This window comes from Pipistrellus hanaki (assembly GCF_964339955.1).
Source record: "Pipistrellus hanaki genome assembly, chromosome: 2".
In the NCBI taxonomy this organism is placed as follows: domain Eukaryota; kingdom Metazoa; phylum Chordata; class Mammalia; order Chiroptera; family Vespertilionidae; genus Pipistrellus; species Pipistrellus hanaki.
The window spans coordinates 139616720-139634130 of record NC_140504.1 but is presented as its reverse complement, the minus strand read 5'-3'; the positions used below and the strand labels follow the sequence as shown (position 1 = coordinate 139634130).

The 17411-nt window shown below is 36.7% G+C and overlaps 1 protein-coding gene across 3 annotated transcripts in view; it reads left to right on the top strand.

Moving 5' to 3' along the window:
- CLCA1 (chloride channel accessory 1) overlaps positions 1-16098 on the top strand; it is a gene marked incomplete at its 5' end in the record, with an annotated part of 91253 nt that extends 75155 nt beyond the window's left edge. For all 3 annotated transcript variants that reach the window (XM_084874416.1, XM_084874415.1, XM_084874418.1), the window contains 7 exons: positions 2256-2433; positions 7349-7455; positions 9497-9712; positions 11397-11664; positions 12580-12750; positions 14218-14451; positions 15320-16098. In XM_084874416.1, the coding sequence (XP_084730542.1) occupies positions 2256-2433; positions 7349-7455; positions 9497-9712; positions 11397-11664; positions 12580-12750; positions 14218-14451; positions 15320-15735 (1590 nt within the window). In that variant the 3' untranslated portion in view covers positions 15736-16098. The remainder of the gene's footprint in view (positions 1-2255; positions 2434-7348; positions 7456-9496; positions 9713-11396; positions 11665-12579; positions 12751-14217; positions 14452-15319) is intronic.
- Between the last annotated feature and the right edge of the window lie 1313 nt (positions 16099-17411).

Genomic DNA, 17411 nt, shown 5'->3' with positions numbered 1-17411 from the left:
GCTTAAATGGCCATTAACTTGGTCTAAACAAGCTTCCAAAGAATATGGCATTCATGAAAGAGAAAAATAAAAGAACAAAAGGACAGTTGAAGTACTGTGGAAGAAATCACTAAGAAATTGTTTTAAAAATAATAATATGAAGTGATATGAAAAAATAGCATATAATAGAGAACTGAAATGCATAAATCTATCAAAATATATATTTACATGCCATTGGTTCAGGCAGAAAGAAAAGTGCAAAGTCCCTTAAGAAAGAGGTGGAAAAAACTGGATTATTCTAAAAATTGTTAGAGATAGCGGCACTGATGTTTGACAAATGAGGGCATATGAAATGTAGTTGGCAGATAGATAATGGCTAGATCTTTCAAAGCTTTAAAAAGTAAGGCGTTTTATTTTATTTTAAGCACCACAAAACAGTTTTAAGTATCAGAAATTGATCATCGCCCTAGCTGGTTTCACTCAATGGAAAGAGTGTCCGCCTGCAGACTGAAGAATCCCAGATTTGATTATGGTCAAAGGCACATGCCTGGGATATAGTCTGGCCCAGTAAGGGGCCTGCAGGAGGTGGCTGATCAATGATTCTCTCTCATCATTGATGTTTCTATTTCTCTATCCCTCTGCCTCCCTCTCTGAAATCAATAAAATTTTAAATTGGTCATCAATAATGATTTAGGAAAATTATTCTGATTGCTCTGTATAAAATGAACTGTAGGGAGTAAGAGCAATAGTAGGGTAGGTCTAATGACAGATTAGAAGCTTCAACTTGGATTAAATTACACATTATATAAAATACACTTAACACTTAGCAAATGTTCCAAAAAATGTAGTACTATAATATTGTTTTTTCTATTAACTATGGGATATATTGAGTCTTTATCAATTATCTCTATATCTCCTTAGTTGCACATCTATACCTCAATACATATTTTTTTAATTTAATTTTATTCTTTCCAGAAATGTAAGAATCATGTAGTTCCTGCTGAATCTCCAGCAGCCAGGACAGTGACTAACATACATTAAATGCTCAGTGAATAACTAATATAAGAAAGGGAGAGTGAACAAGAGAAATCTGTTTCATCTTTGGATATTCATTTTTCAATGAAATGTGTAGGGGTAAAGTGATGGAGATGCTATATAAATATTGTAAATGTTCAAAGAAAATTCCCTATTTCTCAGTTTTGTTTTAGTGCATGTCAAAGCATATTTCCCAAAAAATGCCGTGTGTGTGTATGAGTGTGTGTGTATGAGTGTGTGTGTGTGTGTGTGTGTGATTATTTGTCTTAAAACATGCAAAAATTTAAATGAGGATGTTCATATTATTCCCTGACCCCAAGTTTTATAGGGATTTCTATATTCCAAACCTTTTCTGCCAATCTACTCACATCTCCATTCCAAATCCATAAAAGCCACTGATAAATCAGTCATATTTCTCTTGGCCTGCCCTCAGTTTCTCAAAACAGTACACCAAAAAGCCATTGCCAATTAAATGTGTCAGAGAAGATGAAATGTAGTTGCTATCCTGTGACAAATTCTCTTTCTCCTTTTCTACAAGAGACTAGATTCAGAAATCTGAGTGTAAATTGATTGGCACTGTAGGAAAAGGGATCAAGCTACCAAATAGAATTCCATCTCAATAAACATAATTCATGTATTCTCAGAACAACATCGATATACTTAGTTTTGTGCTTGTTAGATTAAGAAGTAAAATAAAAATTATATAACAAGATCCCTAATCTTGACCTGTTTAGGACTTCCTATACTCTTTTTCTAAAAGTACATTAAGGGTTTCCTAATTTGAAATCATAATGTGTTTTTTTAAAATATTGAAGTGGTTTTTTAATGCATTTAGCTGTCTATGCAACAGATTTTATACACTGAAGCCTTGTGATAGGGAAGTTTAGTCAAAGAAGAGAAATATTTAATGCCACACTCTGCAATTATACTTTTGGTATCTGGTTGACCTGACTTCCCAGACTGAGATATCATTGATACTTAACCCAAGTACGATGTTCCAAAGCCCTGCTCCCTCATAGCTTCATTTGAGCAAACACTCCCTAAAGCAGAGAGACAGAAAATAGAGTAATGTTGAAGTTGCCTTGGGGGTTGCTGCCTGCAGATCCTACAATTTTAAAAAGGAAGCTTTCTATTCTTTTCTGGATACTTTTTTTTATTTTCTCTGTACAACTTTTCCTCATCTCCCATAAGTCTACTTGATTTAGGAACCTGTGGTAATTATGCTCTGATTATGCTTACAGGTAATAAGAAAAACATACTCCCAAATAGATGGATCTGAAATAGTGCTGCTGACTGATGGGGAGGATGGCTCTGCAAGAAATTGTCTTGATAAAGTAAAAGGAAGCGGGGCCATTATTCACTTCATTGCTTTGGGACCATCTGCTGATAAAGCAGTCATAGAGATGAGCAATGTAACAGGTAAAATATGACCTATATATTGTAGTTCTTTAATAGCAATGTGTAAGTGCAGAGACTGACAACTCAACCTTTCATGAGTTCTGAAGGCACTGTGCCAGAAACTAGGGAGCAGAATTAAACCAGACCTGATCTCTGTGTTCAAGATGCTCAGATTCCTGCTGACTAGAGAGACAAATAAAACTACTAATCAGGTACATATTCAGATAACATTCCTCCATAACAGGGGGAATCTATAGAACTCAAGCACTGTGTGAGTTGAAGCCATTAATTCTCCCAGGATTGTATAAAATCTGAGAAAGAAGGCATGAGAGACAAAGTGACTTCTGAGCTGGGCCTTGAACAAGTTGTTGAATTTCTCTGGAGAAAAAGGGAGTTAGAAAAGATGATCAGGTCATGAGTCAAGAAATCATGTTGGGATGACAATGCAAGGCACATGGAGGGATAGTAAGAAATCCATGAGAAGAGAGATTACTTTGGCTGCAAGTGTAGCAATGGAATGGGATTCACAGAGGCTCAGAATGGATAGATGTTAACAAATAAGTTTTTAGATAAACATTTACACTGGTAGCTGTCATCTTAGATACAGAGATAGCTGATGAAAATGGACTACATGTGCCTTCTTAAATTTAGTAGAGAACACATAATTTACAACTTTATGAATATCAATATTGAGTTGGCTTCTATTGTTACCAAGTACACACATGCTTTTATAAAAATTATTTATTGTTTAAAGTATTTCATGTTTCCTTCCCCCCATTAACCTCACCCCGGCCATTCCCACACACCAGCACATATCCTCGCCCCTCTACTGTCTGTGTCCATTTGTTAGGCTTATATGCATGCATACAAGTCCTTTGGTTGCTCTTTTCCTCTGAGGTTTCTTTGACTTCCCTCTGAGGTTTCTTTGACTCTAGGTCAATTTGTGTTCATCAGTTTATGTTGGTTCATTATATTCCACAAGTGAGTGAGATCATGTGATACTTATCTTTCTCTGACTGCTTTATTTTGCTTAGCATAATGCTTTCCAGATCCATCTATACTGCTGCAAATGGTAAAAGTTCCTTTTTTTTTTTTTACTGCAGTGTAGTAATTCATTGTATAGATGTAGCACAGGTTTTTAATCCATTCATCTGCTGATGGGCACTTACCAGTAAATTGTGCTGCTATGAACATAGGGGTGCATATATCCTTTCTGACTAGTGTTTCTGATTTCTTGGGATATATTCCTGGAAGTAAAATTACTTGGTCAAGTGGGAGTTCCATTTTTAGTTTTTTGAGGAAACTCCACACTGTTCTCCACAGTGGTTGCACCAGTCTGCATTCCCACCAGCAGTGCACGAGGGTTCCTTTTTCTCCACATCCTCGCCAGCACCTGTTGTTTGTTGATTTGTTGAGAATAGCCATTCTGACAGGTGTGAGATGGTACCTCATTTGCCGTTTTTATTTTAATCATCTCTCAGATGATTAGTGATTTTGAGCTTGTTTTCATATGTCTCTAGGCCTTCTGTATGTCCTCTTCCTAAAAGTGTCTATTTAAGTTCTTTGCCCATTTTTTATTGGATTGTTTATCTTCCATTTGTTAAGTTGTATGAGTTCCCTGTAAATTTTAGAGATTAAACCCTTATTGGAGATAACATTGGCAACATGGTCTCCCATGCAGTGGGCTGTCTTATTGTTTTGTTGATGGTTTCTTGTGCTGTGCAGAGGCTTTTTATTTTGATGTAGTCCCATTTGTTTATTTTCTCCTTAGTTTCCATTGTCCTAGGAGCTGTATCTGTAAAGATATTGCTATGACATATGTCTGCTATTTTGCTGCCTATGAATTCTTCTAAGATTTTTATGATTCCCTGTCTTAGTTTAAGTCCTTTATCTATTATGGTGTAAGTTGGTGGTCTAGTTTCATTTTTTTTTTTTTTTTGCATGTGTCTGTCCAATTTTCTCAACACCATTTATTGAAGAGACTGTCTTCACTCCATTGTGTGCTCTTGCCTCCTTTGCCAAATATTAATTCAGCATAATGTCTTGGGTTGAACTCTGGGTTCTCTATTCTGTTCCATTGGTCTTTATGTCTGTTCTTGTGCTGATACCACTGTGGCTTTGTAAAATAGCTTTATATCTGATCCCTCCAACTTTGTTCTTTCTCAAGATTAATGCAGTTATTGGGGTCTTTTTTCATCCCATACTAGAGGCCGAGCTTACCACTGAAATTGCGTGTGAGGAGGCGCCCCGCCTCCAGCCATGTGAGGAGGCAATCCTCAGGCCACCGATGCGGGAGTCAGGCAGGACAGGCACCACAGGCAGCCTGGACCCACATCTGACTTCCACCCCAGGCCTCCCTGTCCGCCCCCCCCTACCCCCCCGACCTATGTCTGCTCCAGGGCTGCCCGAGATAGTTTGGCCAGCCCCAGAACCCCGCCCAGACCCCTCTAACTGTGTCTGCTCTGGGCTGCCAGAGCTGCCAAACTGGGTCAGGCAGGCCCCCATCTCTGTCTCCGCTCCAGTCCTCACCTGTGCACACAACCTCCTCCTGTTCGGTAGTTCGTGTTATGGTGTCTTGGCCTTATTTACATGTTACCCCTTTATATATTAAGATAAATTTTTGGAAAGCTTGTTCTAGGTCTGTGAAATACTCCATTGGTATTTTCATAGGGATTGCATTGAATCTATAGATGGCTTTGGGTAGTGTAGACATTTTAATGTTGTTGATTCTACCAATCCATGAACACAGTATATCCTTCCATTTGTTTATATCTTCATCTATCTCTTTTTTCAACATTCTATAGTTTTCCAAGTACAGGTCTTTTACCTCCTTAGTTAAGTTTACTTCTGGTATCTTAATTTTTTTGTTGCAATGGTAAATGAGGTGGGGTTTGTTTTTTGTTTTGTTTTTCAGTTTCTCTTTCTGTGAGTTCATTATTGGTGTATAAAACAGCCATTAATTTGGGGGTGTTAATTTTGTATCCTGCTACATTGCCAAATTCATTTATAAATTCTAATAGTTTTTTAATGGTGTCTTTAGGCTTTTCTATGTATAATATCATGTCATCTGTGAATAATGACAATTTTATTTCTTCCTTTCCAGTTTGGATGCCTTTTATTTCTTCTTTTTGTCTGATTGCTATAGCTAGCACTTCCAGTACTGTGTCTAACAGGAGTTTTGAAAATGGGCATCCCATAATACTGAAAATACAGCCATTGCGATCAGACAAGAAGAAAAAATAAAAGGCATACAAATTAGAAAAGAAAAAGTAAAACCCTAAAGACTCCATCAAAAAAATATATTTAATAAATGAGTTTGACAATGTAGCAGGATACAAAATTAACACCAAGAAATCTATGGCATTTCTATACACCAATAGTGAACTTACAGGAAGAGAAACTAAAAAAGCAATCCCATCTACACAACAGAACTCTATGCTGTGGTAAAAATAAAAAAATAAAATAAAAAAATAAAAAAAGAAGGAATTCTTACCATTTGCAACAGCATGGATGGAACTGGAGAGCATTATACTAAGCGAAATAAGCCAGTCAGAGAAAGATAAATATCACACAATCTCACTCATTTGTGGAATATAATGAGCAACATAAACTGATAAACAAAAACAGATCCAGAGACAGAGAAGCATTGATCAGACCATCAAACATAATGTAGAGCTAAACTAATTAAACAATTAGGAGAAGAGATAAGAGAGGAGAGGAAAAACAAAAGCATTAAAAAATTGATTAGCAAAGAAAGAGAAAAGAGAAGGGTGCATGGACTTGGAGCAGGGAAGGGGAAATTAGATATATGAGTAATCTAACAAAGACCACAATAATAATAACACGTCAATAAAGCAGATAAAGAAGATCAATTTTTAACAAGGGGTTAAAAGAAAGGAGAGAGGAAAAACTAAAGTGGGGACAGGAACAGAGAAAACAGGATGAAAAAGGGAGACGTGAGGAAGAAAAGGGTGGGCAAAAAAAATAAAATGATAAAAATTAAAATAGAATTAATAAAAAGTAATACAAAAATATAACAAAACTAAAGAAAATTAATAAAGGATAAAAAATTGAAGTGTTGTTCTCTTTGCTAAGCTTTATTGTCCTATGGGGGTTGGTTTAAGACCCCACTCTTCTATTCCGTCTGCCACTTCTCAGTTTCTTGTTGGGTAGTCAGCACCGTGTTGAATTTTCAAGAGATCCACCGCTCCTCTGTATCTGTCTCCACAGCCTTGGTTGCAAGCAGGCAGGACCAATATGCCCATTTTGCCTGTCTGCCTAATGTCAGTCTTAATCACTCAAGCATCTTATACACTTGCTTTTTAAATGTTTAGTTGTACAAACTTACGTAGTTTCAAAGTGCTTTCATGGCTACTGTAAAATTTATTTCTGCCTCAAGTCCCCAAAAGTAGTAAATCTTTTAGACTTGTCTCCATTGCTTACTGTTTTTCTGTCTCCTCATTGCCAGCTATTGTCAGGATACTTCAATATGGCATCTCTTGAACCACCCTCGTTTTCTGATTCTGGTCCACTGTGACTGGAATACCTGAAAGTCAACATTGTTAAGAACCATATCAAAAATTAAAATGAGTAATTCCCTTAAAGGGCTTTGTGAAGTCTGTGAGCTTTAATGTATGCAGTTGTAACATCTTTATTATTATTATTATTATTATTATTATTATTATTCTATGATTATTTGATGTATTTCAACCAGCTGAAATTTCTATAAGCAAGGTATAAAGTTAGCTTACACTTTCTGGTTTTGACATTTTTAAGTTAACGTTTCAGAGTTAATCTTTACACTTATCTGGTTGGGGTCTATTTTAGTAATATACACTGAAACTATTATTTTGTGTACTGTTACCTTAAAAATCACTAAATTGTGATAAGTACTTATTTCCTATAAAGCAACCTAATAAATATATTTACATTTTAGGAGGAATGCATTTGTTTGCCTCAGATATAGCCCAGAACAATGGCCTCATTGATGCTTTCGGAGCCCTTACATCAGGAAACGCTGATATTTCCCAGAAGTCTATTCAGGTCTGAGTTCTAATTCCTCATGTTTTTGTGTTTGTATTTAGCCATACCAAGAAAAATACTTTGGTTATTATAAGTTTTGAGTTCTATATTTTCTCTAAGTTATTAATTAAAATCAAAACAGTATGTAATAGAAATTCATGGCCATTCTTCAGATATGGCCAAATTAAGTAGTAAAATGGTAATGAAATAGAAGATTTTTTTCTTTTTCTTCTTAAATAGAATTTGGCTAAAGAATAACATCAAAATGTTAAATTTTGCCCTAGTCGGTTTGGCTCAGTGAACAGAGTGTCAGCCTGCAAACTGAAGGGTCCCAGCTTCGATTCTGGTCAAGGGCACATACAGCTGATCAATGATCCTCTCATCATTTATGTTTCTATCTCTTTCTCCCTCTCCCCTCCTCTATGAAATAAGTATATTTTTAAATGTTAAATTTTTCATAAAATATAGATTTTGCCCAATAATACAGCATCCATTTTTCTACAAATACATAAAAATATACCATACTTTCAAGATTTCTCTCACCCTTCACTGCTGTAAAATAAATTTAGGTTAGGTGAATGAACTCAAGAACCTGGATTAGAAATGGAAGGAAAGTATCTTGGAAAGAATTTTATCTGAAGTAAGAGAATGAATAATCATTACTGATCCAAAAATTAGGGTATCCTTTATGTGTTCAACCACTTTTTTCACTGGCTTTCCATTTTATTCACCTCTCTTCTGAACTCAACTCCTTTTTTCACCTGTGTTTAAATAACACCCTCATTTTCTGTTAATTAGATTCAAAAACTTTGACTAAATTTTGATTCTTCATTCATGTCCAATGTAAAATGTCAATGCAAATTATTTCCTTGAAAGTATTTTTTTATAAAATTCTGTTTTTATCCCTATCCTTTTCCACCAAATCTACATCATGTCACCTTATGTGAAAACTTGTCTTCCATCTCCCAGTTCATTAGGTCTATGCCTATATTAAAACTTGACATGATCAACTAAACAAACTTATTTTCCTCTGGTCTCCAATAGTGAAGAGCACATAAATTATAGGATGCAGGATTGGGATTGCATGTGCAGATTGATGTCAAGATCTGGTTTGTAGCTTCACCTTGCAAACAGATTAAAAATTCATCTTGGATCTAGCTTGGTAATGTATGGAGAACAAACTGAAGTAGACTAAAACTAATTCCTGGAATGACACATCTGTAGGAAGCACTTTCTTGGTCAGTAGATAAAATTTGCTGTACTTTACTATGAGCCATCCTCAAAAACTTGAATAATTTCCTTTGAGGCTCCTCTCAAAGAAAGATCCTAACATGCACTTCTCAATATTCCAACCTTCATAAATATCCTTTTGCCCTATTTACTCTCTTGCTGAACATGTTTATTGTTCGGCACCACTAACTCTAGGTGTAAAAGAGTGTGAAAAAGTATGTGAAGTTTTCACATCAGGAAAATATTCATGAGTGTTTGTCTCATTACTTGCTGGTCCTTACCTAACTATGTCTCTACTCAAATACTAGTACTGTAGCCACCATCATGAAGATGGATAAACTGAGGATATCTCTCTCTCTCTCGCTCTCTCTCTCCCTCTCTCTCTCTCTCTCTCTTTCTCTCTCTCTCTCTCTCTCTCTCTCTTTCTCTCTCTCTCTCTCTCACACACACACACACACACACACACACACACACAAATACACACTATAGCTTATTCTTCTTTGATATTGTAGCATCCTTTAATGCTAAAATCTCAGGTAGATGCATATAAAAATGACTAGGAAAAAAATAATACAGCCACTTCTCAACTGTAAAACCCATTCTCCTGCTCTAACTGTCTTAACTCAGACCTTATATGTCCATACTTTCTGACTAACAACTGTCACATCCCAATCAGCTTTCAGAGAGATCACAAGGCTATGGAGGTATGCCTTATATAAACTTGTTCTCAGGCCAGAAATTAAGAACTATGGTGTTTTGGGGTTTTTTTAAGAAAAAAGAATAAAATTTCTCTTTTCTCCAGTCACTAATTTTAAAATATATATTTATACAGATTGAAAGTAAGGGACTCACACTCATGAATGATCCCTGGATGAATGGAACTGTAATAATTGATAGCACTGTGGGAAAGGATACATTCTTTCTGATCACGTGGGTAAGACAGCAGCCCATTATTACTCTCTTGGATCCCAATGGAACACCAATGAAAAGTTTCACAGTGGATACTGTTTCCAAAATGGCCTATTTCAGTGTTCCAGGAACTGCAAAGGTAAGCAATCAGCTTTTTTATTCCCACATAAATCTGTTTCATAGCTAAAAATACATTGTTTAATATCATAAATATTAAACAATCATCTTCAAAATTTAGATAAAATAAAATGTGCTTTCTATGCCTGTATGGTCCTGAAAATTATGGTGGCAGGAAAAGGAAAGAAGAATGCATGCATTAGGAGGAAGGAAGAGAAGGGGGAAATTATATAGGCTAAAAATAACTTTAAGAAGGCAATGTAGTGAATCTGTACAGCTTATTATTATTACCAGATCATAGAATAAAGAATTAAAAATCATTAAAAAAAATGGGCAACAGTACTAAATAGAATTTTTTCAAAAGAAGACAGGAGGAAGGTCAAGAAACACATGAAAACATGCTCAAAGTCACTAATTATCCAAGAGATGCAAATCAAAACAACAATGTGGTACCATCTCACACATATCAGAATGGCTGTCATCAACAAATGACAAGTGCAGGCTAGGATGTGGAGTAAAAGGAACCCTCGTACACTGATGATAGGAATACAAACTGATGCAGCCACTGTGGAAAATAGTGTGGAGATTTCTAAAAATTAAAAATGGAACTCCCATTCAACCCAGTAATCCCACTTCTAGGAATATATCCCAAGAAACCAGAAAAACCAATCAGAAAGGATATATGCACCCCTACATTCATAGCAGCACAATTTACAATATCTAAGATTTGGACACAGCCTAGGTACCTGTCAGCAGATTACTAGATCAGAAAATTATGGTATATCTACACAATGGCATACTATGCTGCCATAAAAAAGAAGGAATTCTTACCATTTGCAGCAACCTGGATGGAACTGGAGACCATTATGCTAAGTGAAATAAGCCAGTCAATGAAAGAAAAATACCACTTGATCTCATTAATTTGTGGATAATAAAGAATATTATAAACTGATGAACAAAAAGATAGATACAGAGGCAGTAAAGCATCAGACTGTCAAATTACAGTAGGAAGGTTAGGGAGAGGTGGGGGAGATAAGAAATAAATTGGCCGAAACCGGTTTGGCTCAGTGGTAGAGCATCGGTCTGCGGACTGAAAGGTCCCAGGTTCAATTCCGGTAAGGGCATGTACCTTGGTTGCAGGTACATCCCCGGTAGGGGGTGTGCAAGAGGCAACCGGTCTATGTTTCTCTCTCATCGACGTTTCTAGCTCTCTCTCTCTCTCCCTTCCTCTCTGTAAAAAATCAATAAAATATATTTTTTTTTAAAAGAAAAAAAGAAAGAAATCGAATGACTTGTATGCATGCATATAAGCATAATCAATGGATGCAAGACACTGGGGATGAAGGCACGTATGAGAGTGGGGGGGGTGGGCAATGGGAAGATATGTACACATGTAATACCTTAATTTAAAAAATAGGGGGAAAGAATTTTAAAATCTCAGAACTCCTTAAGGCCAAGACCAAGAGAAACTCTAAAACTTATTTTTCCCAGCTGAGTTTTCACAAAGTTTGGACACCATGCATGACACTAGCCAGGATGCCCTGTCCAAATTGCCTTGATTTTTATCCATTTACTTTTTTAAAAAATCTCAAAAATTTCAAAGCCCTGTTTATTCTACAATATATTTCTAAGATTTATTTTAGAGTTAGATAATAGAAACACAGAAAATAGCTTGATCTGATACTCTACTTCCATTGAATTTTTAGGTGGGTGTTTGGACTTACAGTCTTCAAGCCAAAGAAAACTCAGAAACATTAACTATAACAGTTAATTCTCGAGCAGCAAATTCTTCTGTGCCCCCAATCACAGTGAACGCTAAAATGAATAAAGACACAAACAGCTTCCCCAGCCCAATGATTGTTTACGCAGAAATTCTACAAGGGTATACACCCATTATTGGAGCCAGTGTGACTGCATTCATTGAATCAAATAGTGGAAAAACAGAAGTTTTGGAACTTTTTGATAATGGTGCAGGTAATTCACAGTGTTTTTCTTTTTTAAAGAATAAGCCTATATTTTCATAATTCGGGATATGTTATGGGTTCTGTGACAGTGTCAGGGAGTGAGAAACACCAAAAAAATTGATGCAGATTATGAACAACAGGGACAGCAGGAAATTCTATTCAGGTAAAACCTACAAAGTAATTAGCAAGTGTCCTGCACATAGTAATACTCAATAAATGTTATTTGCTGTCATTATTGTTGATCACCTAGACAACCAATGTCTATCACCAGATAGAAAGGTCTCACTCAACAGAGGACAGCATCAAGAATTCTGAACAAGTGTTTCTTTGGAGCATATCATCAAGAAAGTCTAGCCATAAAGAGTGAAACACAGCTGCCATAAGGGGTGAAGGGGTAGAACCTGGGCCCCCAGCAGGGAAGAGGGACAGACAAGAGTAATTCCCAAGCTGCAAATACTGAAAAAGTTCCTGGGAACTGAGGCCCAAGGGCAGGCAGAAATGCCACAAGACAGGAGGGTACATTACAACAGCATCAGATACCATGTTTGACTAGCATGAAACAAGACACAGTGTGGGCCATGCTCTTTCTTGGTGTGCATGGGTGAGCAGTACTTAAAAAATCTTTTTCACAGACTCTGGGTTATTCTGGGAAGTGATCCTTCTCTTGAGAATTCAGTGAGCAAGGAAAAAAACAACAACAACAGCCATTTGATAGACATCTGGATTACCATGTATTTCTATCAGTATCATATGCAATGTAATTAATTCAGACTGTTTATAACCTATCATCAAGAGGTGGCCCCGCGAAAAATAGGGAGCTCATTCTAAGGGATATGCTTACAAAGGATATATGCTTGCTTTGGAAAATGTATAAATTTCTCTTTTTCTTTATAATAATAATTCATTCCTTAATTTCTATAACAAGGTGCTGACACTTTCAAGGATGATGGGGTCTACTCCAGATATTTTACAGCTTACTCAGATAATGGCAGATATAGTTTAAAAGTACGAGCTCATGGAGGAGCAAACACTGCCACACGAAACTTAAGGTTCCCATCAAATAGAGCTGTATACATACCAGGCTGGGTAGTGGATGGTGAGTAATTCATGATAACTGAAACTCAGTGCTGGCTAGAATATTTTTGAGTTGATATGGTTAAAGCTTCAAACATTTTACAACTCAGAGTTTAGCTTTTCCCATTTCTGGAATGAAGTTCTCAGTCATACTGAGATTTGCCTTTAAATTAACCACTGCTTTGGTACAGTGTCTGGCATATGGTAAGCATTCAATAAATGTCAGCCATTAAATTAATTTGAAGCTAAGGCTCCGTAGCTCAGGGGTTAGAGCACTGGTCTCGTAATTAATTTGAAGCATCTTACCTCAGCAACAATAATATGCCATATTTTCAACTAAGGGTGAAGGAAACAGGGTAATATGTAATGTACCTAAGCATAAGCCAGTGAGTAAAACATTTATTTCGAATATTTTTATTAAGTCAAAAGAAAAACGTATTGAGAAAGGTGATATAAGGATTAAGAATTTATTCCTTATTAATTTTCCTGTTTTGCCTCTTCTCTTGTGGCTTTTCATGGGCTTTCTGTTGACAATTGGAATATAACCTGAAGTATTATCCCTTAGCACTTGCAACAGGGAGGAAGGGAAGAATGTGGTACAGTGGTTAGAGGGAAGCCAGAAATAATTTCCCAGGTTTATTCCCAACTTAAAGATAAATTGAGAAACAAAGAATTCCCATTAAAAGTATATATTGAATTTTATAGTATTATTTCTATTCAGGGAAGCCTTAATTCCTTAGCAATTCATTATCCTACAATATCCTGGTCAGGATACTAAAGAAAACAAGTTCTCCCACCAATTGATGCTTATTACTTTGTCACTAAACTTAGTAAAACACAGATATAGTGGGGCAAACAATTTATAGTTGTTCTTGTGGAAAATAAGCCAATAATAAATAAGAATAAACTCTGTTTCAATTAATAAAATATATATATGTAGTGGGGCACAAGTAGATTTACAGTTGTTCATGTGAAAAATAAGACAATAATAAATAATATAAGAACTCTGTTTCATATACTCACAACTGTAAAATTACTTTTGCCCAATATATATACTAGAGGCCTGGTGCATGGATTCGTGCACTGGTAGAGTCCCTCGGCCTGGTCTGCACCTTCTCACAATCTGGGAGCGCTCAGGGGATGTTGGAGAGCCAGTTTTGGCTCAATCCCTGAAGGCCAGGTCGAAGGACCCTGCCTGTGCACGAATCTCTGCACCAGGCCTCTAGTATGCATATTAGATCTTTGGTTAATCTCTTCCCGCCCTCTCCCCTCCCCGCTTCCCTCTGAGATTCATCAGTCTGTTCCACATTTCCATGCCTGTGTGTTGAGCGTCTTCCCCCTGGTGGTCAGTGTGTGTCATAGCTACTGGTCGAACTGTCACTTAGGCTTTTATATATACAGATAAAAGGAGAGAACAAGTAGGATGGGGATTCAATTGAAAATACTAGTAGTTCTGTGCTTGTTATAAACAAGGAAATGTTTAATGCAGGGAAAATTGAAGGGAATCCACCCAGACCTGAAATTAATGAGGACACTCAGCCACTTTTGGAGAGTTTTACCCGAACAGCGATTGGAAGTGCATTTGTGGTTTCAAATATTCCACCACTTCCCTTGCCTGACCTGTACCCACCAAGTCAAATCACAGACCTCGAGGCCACACCTGATGGGGATATGATTAATCTAACATGGACAGCACCAGGAGACAATTTTGATGTTGGAAAAGGTAAGGATGGAGTGTCATGCAGCATTGATTATGTGAAATATGCTCATTCAAAAACAAAAGTATAAGGGTGGATGGGAGAACAATTTTTATTTAATAAGTCAGAAAGTATTAATTTTATAATCTGATTAGAGGCCTGGTGCATGAAATTCACGCAAGGAGAGGTGTCCCTCAGCTCTGCCTGCACCCTCTCCAATATGGGACCCCTTGGGAGATCTCCAACTGCCAGTTTAGGCCCTATCCCACAGGCAGTTGGACATCCCTCTCACAATCTGGGACCACTGGCTCCTAACCACTCACCTGCTTGTCTTCTTGATCACCTCTAACCACCTCTGCTTGCCAGCCTGATCACCTCTCAACTGCCCTCCCCTGCTGGCCTGATCACCCCCAACTGCTCTCCCCTGAGAGCCTGATTGTCCACAACTTCCCTCCTCTGCCAGTCTTATCACCCCCTAAATGCTTGCTTCCTGTGCTGGCCTGATCTTGCCCCTAACTTCTTGCTCTCCTGATGGCCTGATCACCCCTAACTGCCTCTGCCTTAGCCCCTGCCACCATGGTTTTGTCCAGAAGGAAGTTGCATGTCTAGAAGATGTCTGGTCGACTTGGTCAAATTAGCATGTTACCCTTTTATTACTATAGATATTCTAAATCAATCAAATATAACACATGTAAGTGGTCCCATTTTCAAACAAAAAAGGTAGCAATGGCAGTTTAAAGGTAAGAATTCAGTTTATATTAAAAATTATTAAAGCTTTGGATATGGGTATAACTCAGAATAACTAAACAATATTTTGAGAATGAATAAAAAGGAATTTAACATGGTATGATCTAGTTTCTAAACTGCATATACCTCTTTTTTTTTTTTTTTTAGTTAAACAATATATCATAAGAATAAGTGAAAGTATCCTGGATCTAAGAGACAAATTTGATGATGCTCTGCAAGTAAACACTACTGATCTGCTACCAAATGAGGCCAATTCCAAGGAAACATTTACATTTAAACCAGAAAATATCTCAGAAGAAAATGCAACCCACATATTCATTGCCATTCAAAGTATGGATAAAAGCAGTTTGACATCAAAAATATCCAACATTGCACAAGTAGCTTTGTTTATTCCTCAAGGAGATGCTGATGAAATACATCCAAATCCTAATCCTGGAATTAGCATTTCTTCTTTGGTGTTGATAGTGGTTGGATGTGTGGTCCTTGTTAGTATTATTTTAAGTGTCACTATTTATATCTTAAACAAGAAAAAGAATTCGAGCCGATCTAGAACAGCATTTTAAAACACATCAACAACAAAAGTGAAGGATGTTTCTGAATTTTTTAAGTTCATCTTGTGTGATCATGAACTCCTAAAAATAATTTCAGAAGTTCTAGAAGGAATAGTTTAGGTATAAACACTCAAGGGTATTTGAAAAATTGTAAGTCAATGCTAAAGTCTAATAACTTTACTTAATCATTATTTTGTTTATCAGAAAAAGTGATAAATAATAACAGTTTTTACATTAATGCCAGGTTGTTTGTTATTTGATACAACAGCTGTCTAGAATAATACTTCAAATTTCATGAAAAGGTTAAAATTGCCTTTGTGAATAGCCAAATACAAATGTAAGAAAGCAAATAAACTATATTTGAGTAAAAATGAATTTAGTCTTGGAAGTTTTAAGTGTAAATTGATGTCATTGTATTTGCCCAAAGTTTCCAATTATATTCTACTATAAACAAATGAGCCAAGACCGGTTTGGCTCAGTGGATAGAGCGTCAGCCTGCGGACTGAAAGGTCCCGGGTTCGATTCTGGTCAAGGGCATGTACCTTGGTTGCGGGCACATCCCCAGTAGGGGGTGTGCAAGAGGCAGCTGATTGGTGACTCTCTCTCATCGATGTTTCTAACTCTCTATCCCTCTCTCTTCCTCTCTGTAATAAATCAATAAAATATATATATTTTTAAAACCAATATGAATAAGGTCATGTTTAATGCCATTCACTGACACAGAGGATACTAAAAAAATAAGTTACCATCTATCAAACCATAGTCTCCCTTATTTTAGTTCAGTATAATCATATATACTTCAAATAAAGAAAGAAAACTAAATTTTTTTTAAATATTTAATTATTACTGCATCATAACCTAAGATTCACAACATATTGTAGTAATGAATGGGATCAATTAAAGAGAGAAAGTAGGTTGGGATGAGCAGGCTCACATGGTAGGCCATGGCCAACCCTGCCAGAGTTCCTAAAGATACAAACAAGCCAAAGCCGGTTTGGCTCAGCGGTAGAACGTCGGTCTTCGGACTGAAAGGTCCCGGGTTTGATTCCGGTAAAGGGCATGTACGTTGGTTGCGGGTACATCCCCGGTAGGGGGTGTGCAAGAGGCAGCTGGTCGATGTTTCTCTCTCATCGATGTTTCTAGCTCTCTATCTCTCTCCCTTTCTCTCTGTTAAAAAAAAAAAATCAATAAAATATATTTTAAAGATACAAACAAAATGAAACATAGAGCATATAACCATGGGCCTATGCTGGTACTGAAAGAATTTTCATCATGAAGGAGGTGGATTTATGAGTCCAAGTTGACAAGAATATGGTTACCTTGTTCCTCCAAATGATGATTTTTTTCACTTTGCAAATAGTTTTGCCACCAGAACAGGCACAAAGATCAGCATCTTCACTTGTATCCTTGTCTACTGTAGCCTTGGCAGGAATTATTTGGAAGTAAAGCAAAATGAGAGCCATATAAACTGAGACCAGGGGTCACTTTTAACAATCTTTAAACATTGAACAAACTTTTTGACCTGACATAATTAATTTGGTATAATTAGCAGGGCTGACAAAAAAGGGCCGTATGGTTTAAATCGAAGTAGTAAAGCAAGGGAAGAGGAAATCAGTGGGAGACCTTTAATTACTGCACAGTTTGAATTACTCTCAAAGCAATCTTTGGAAAAGAAGCTATGCAGTAGG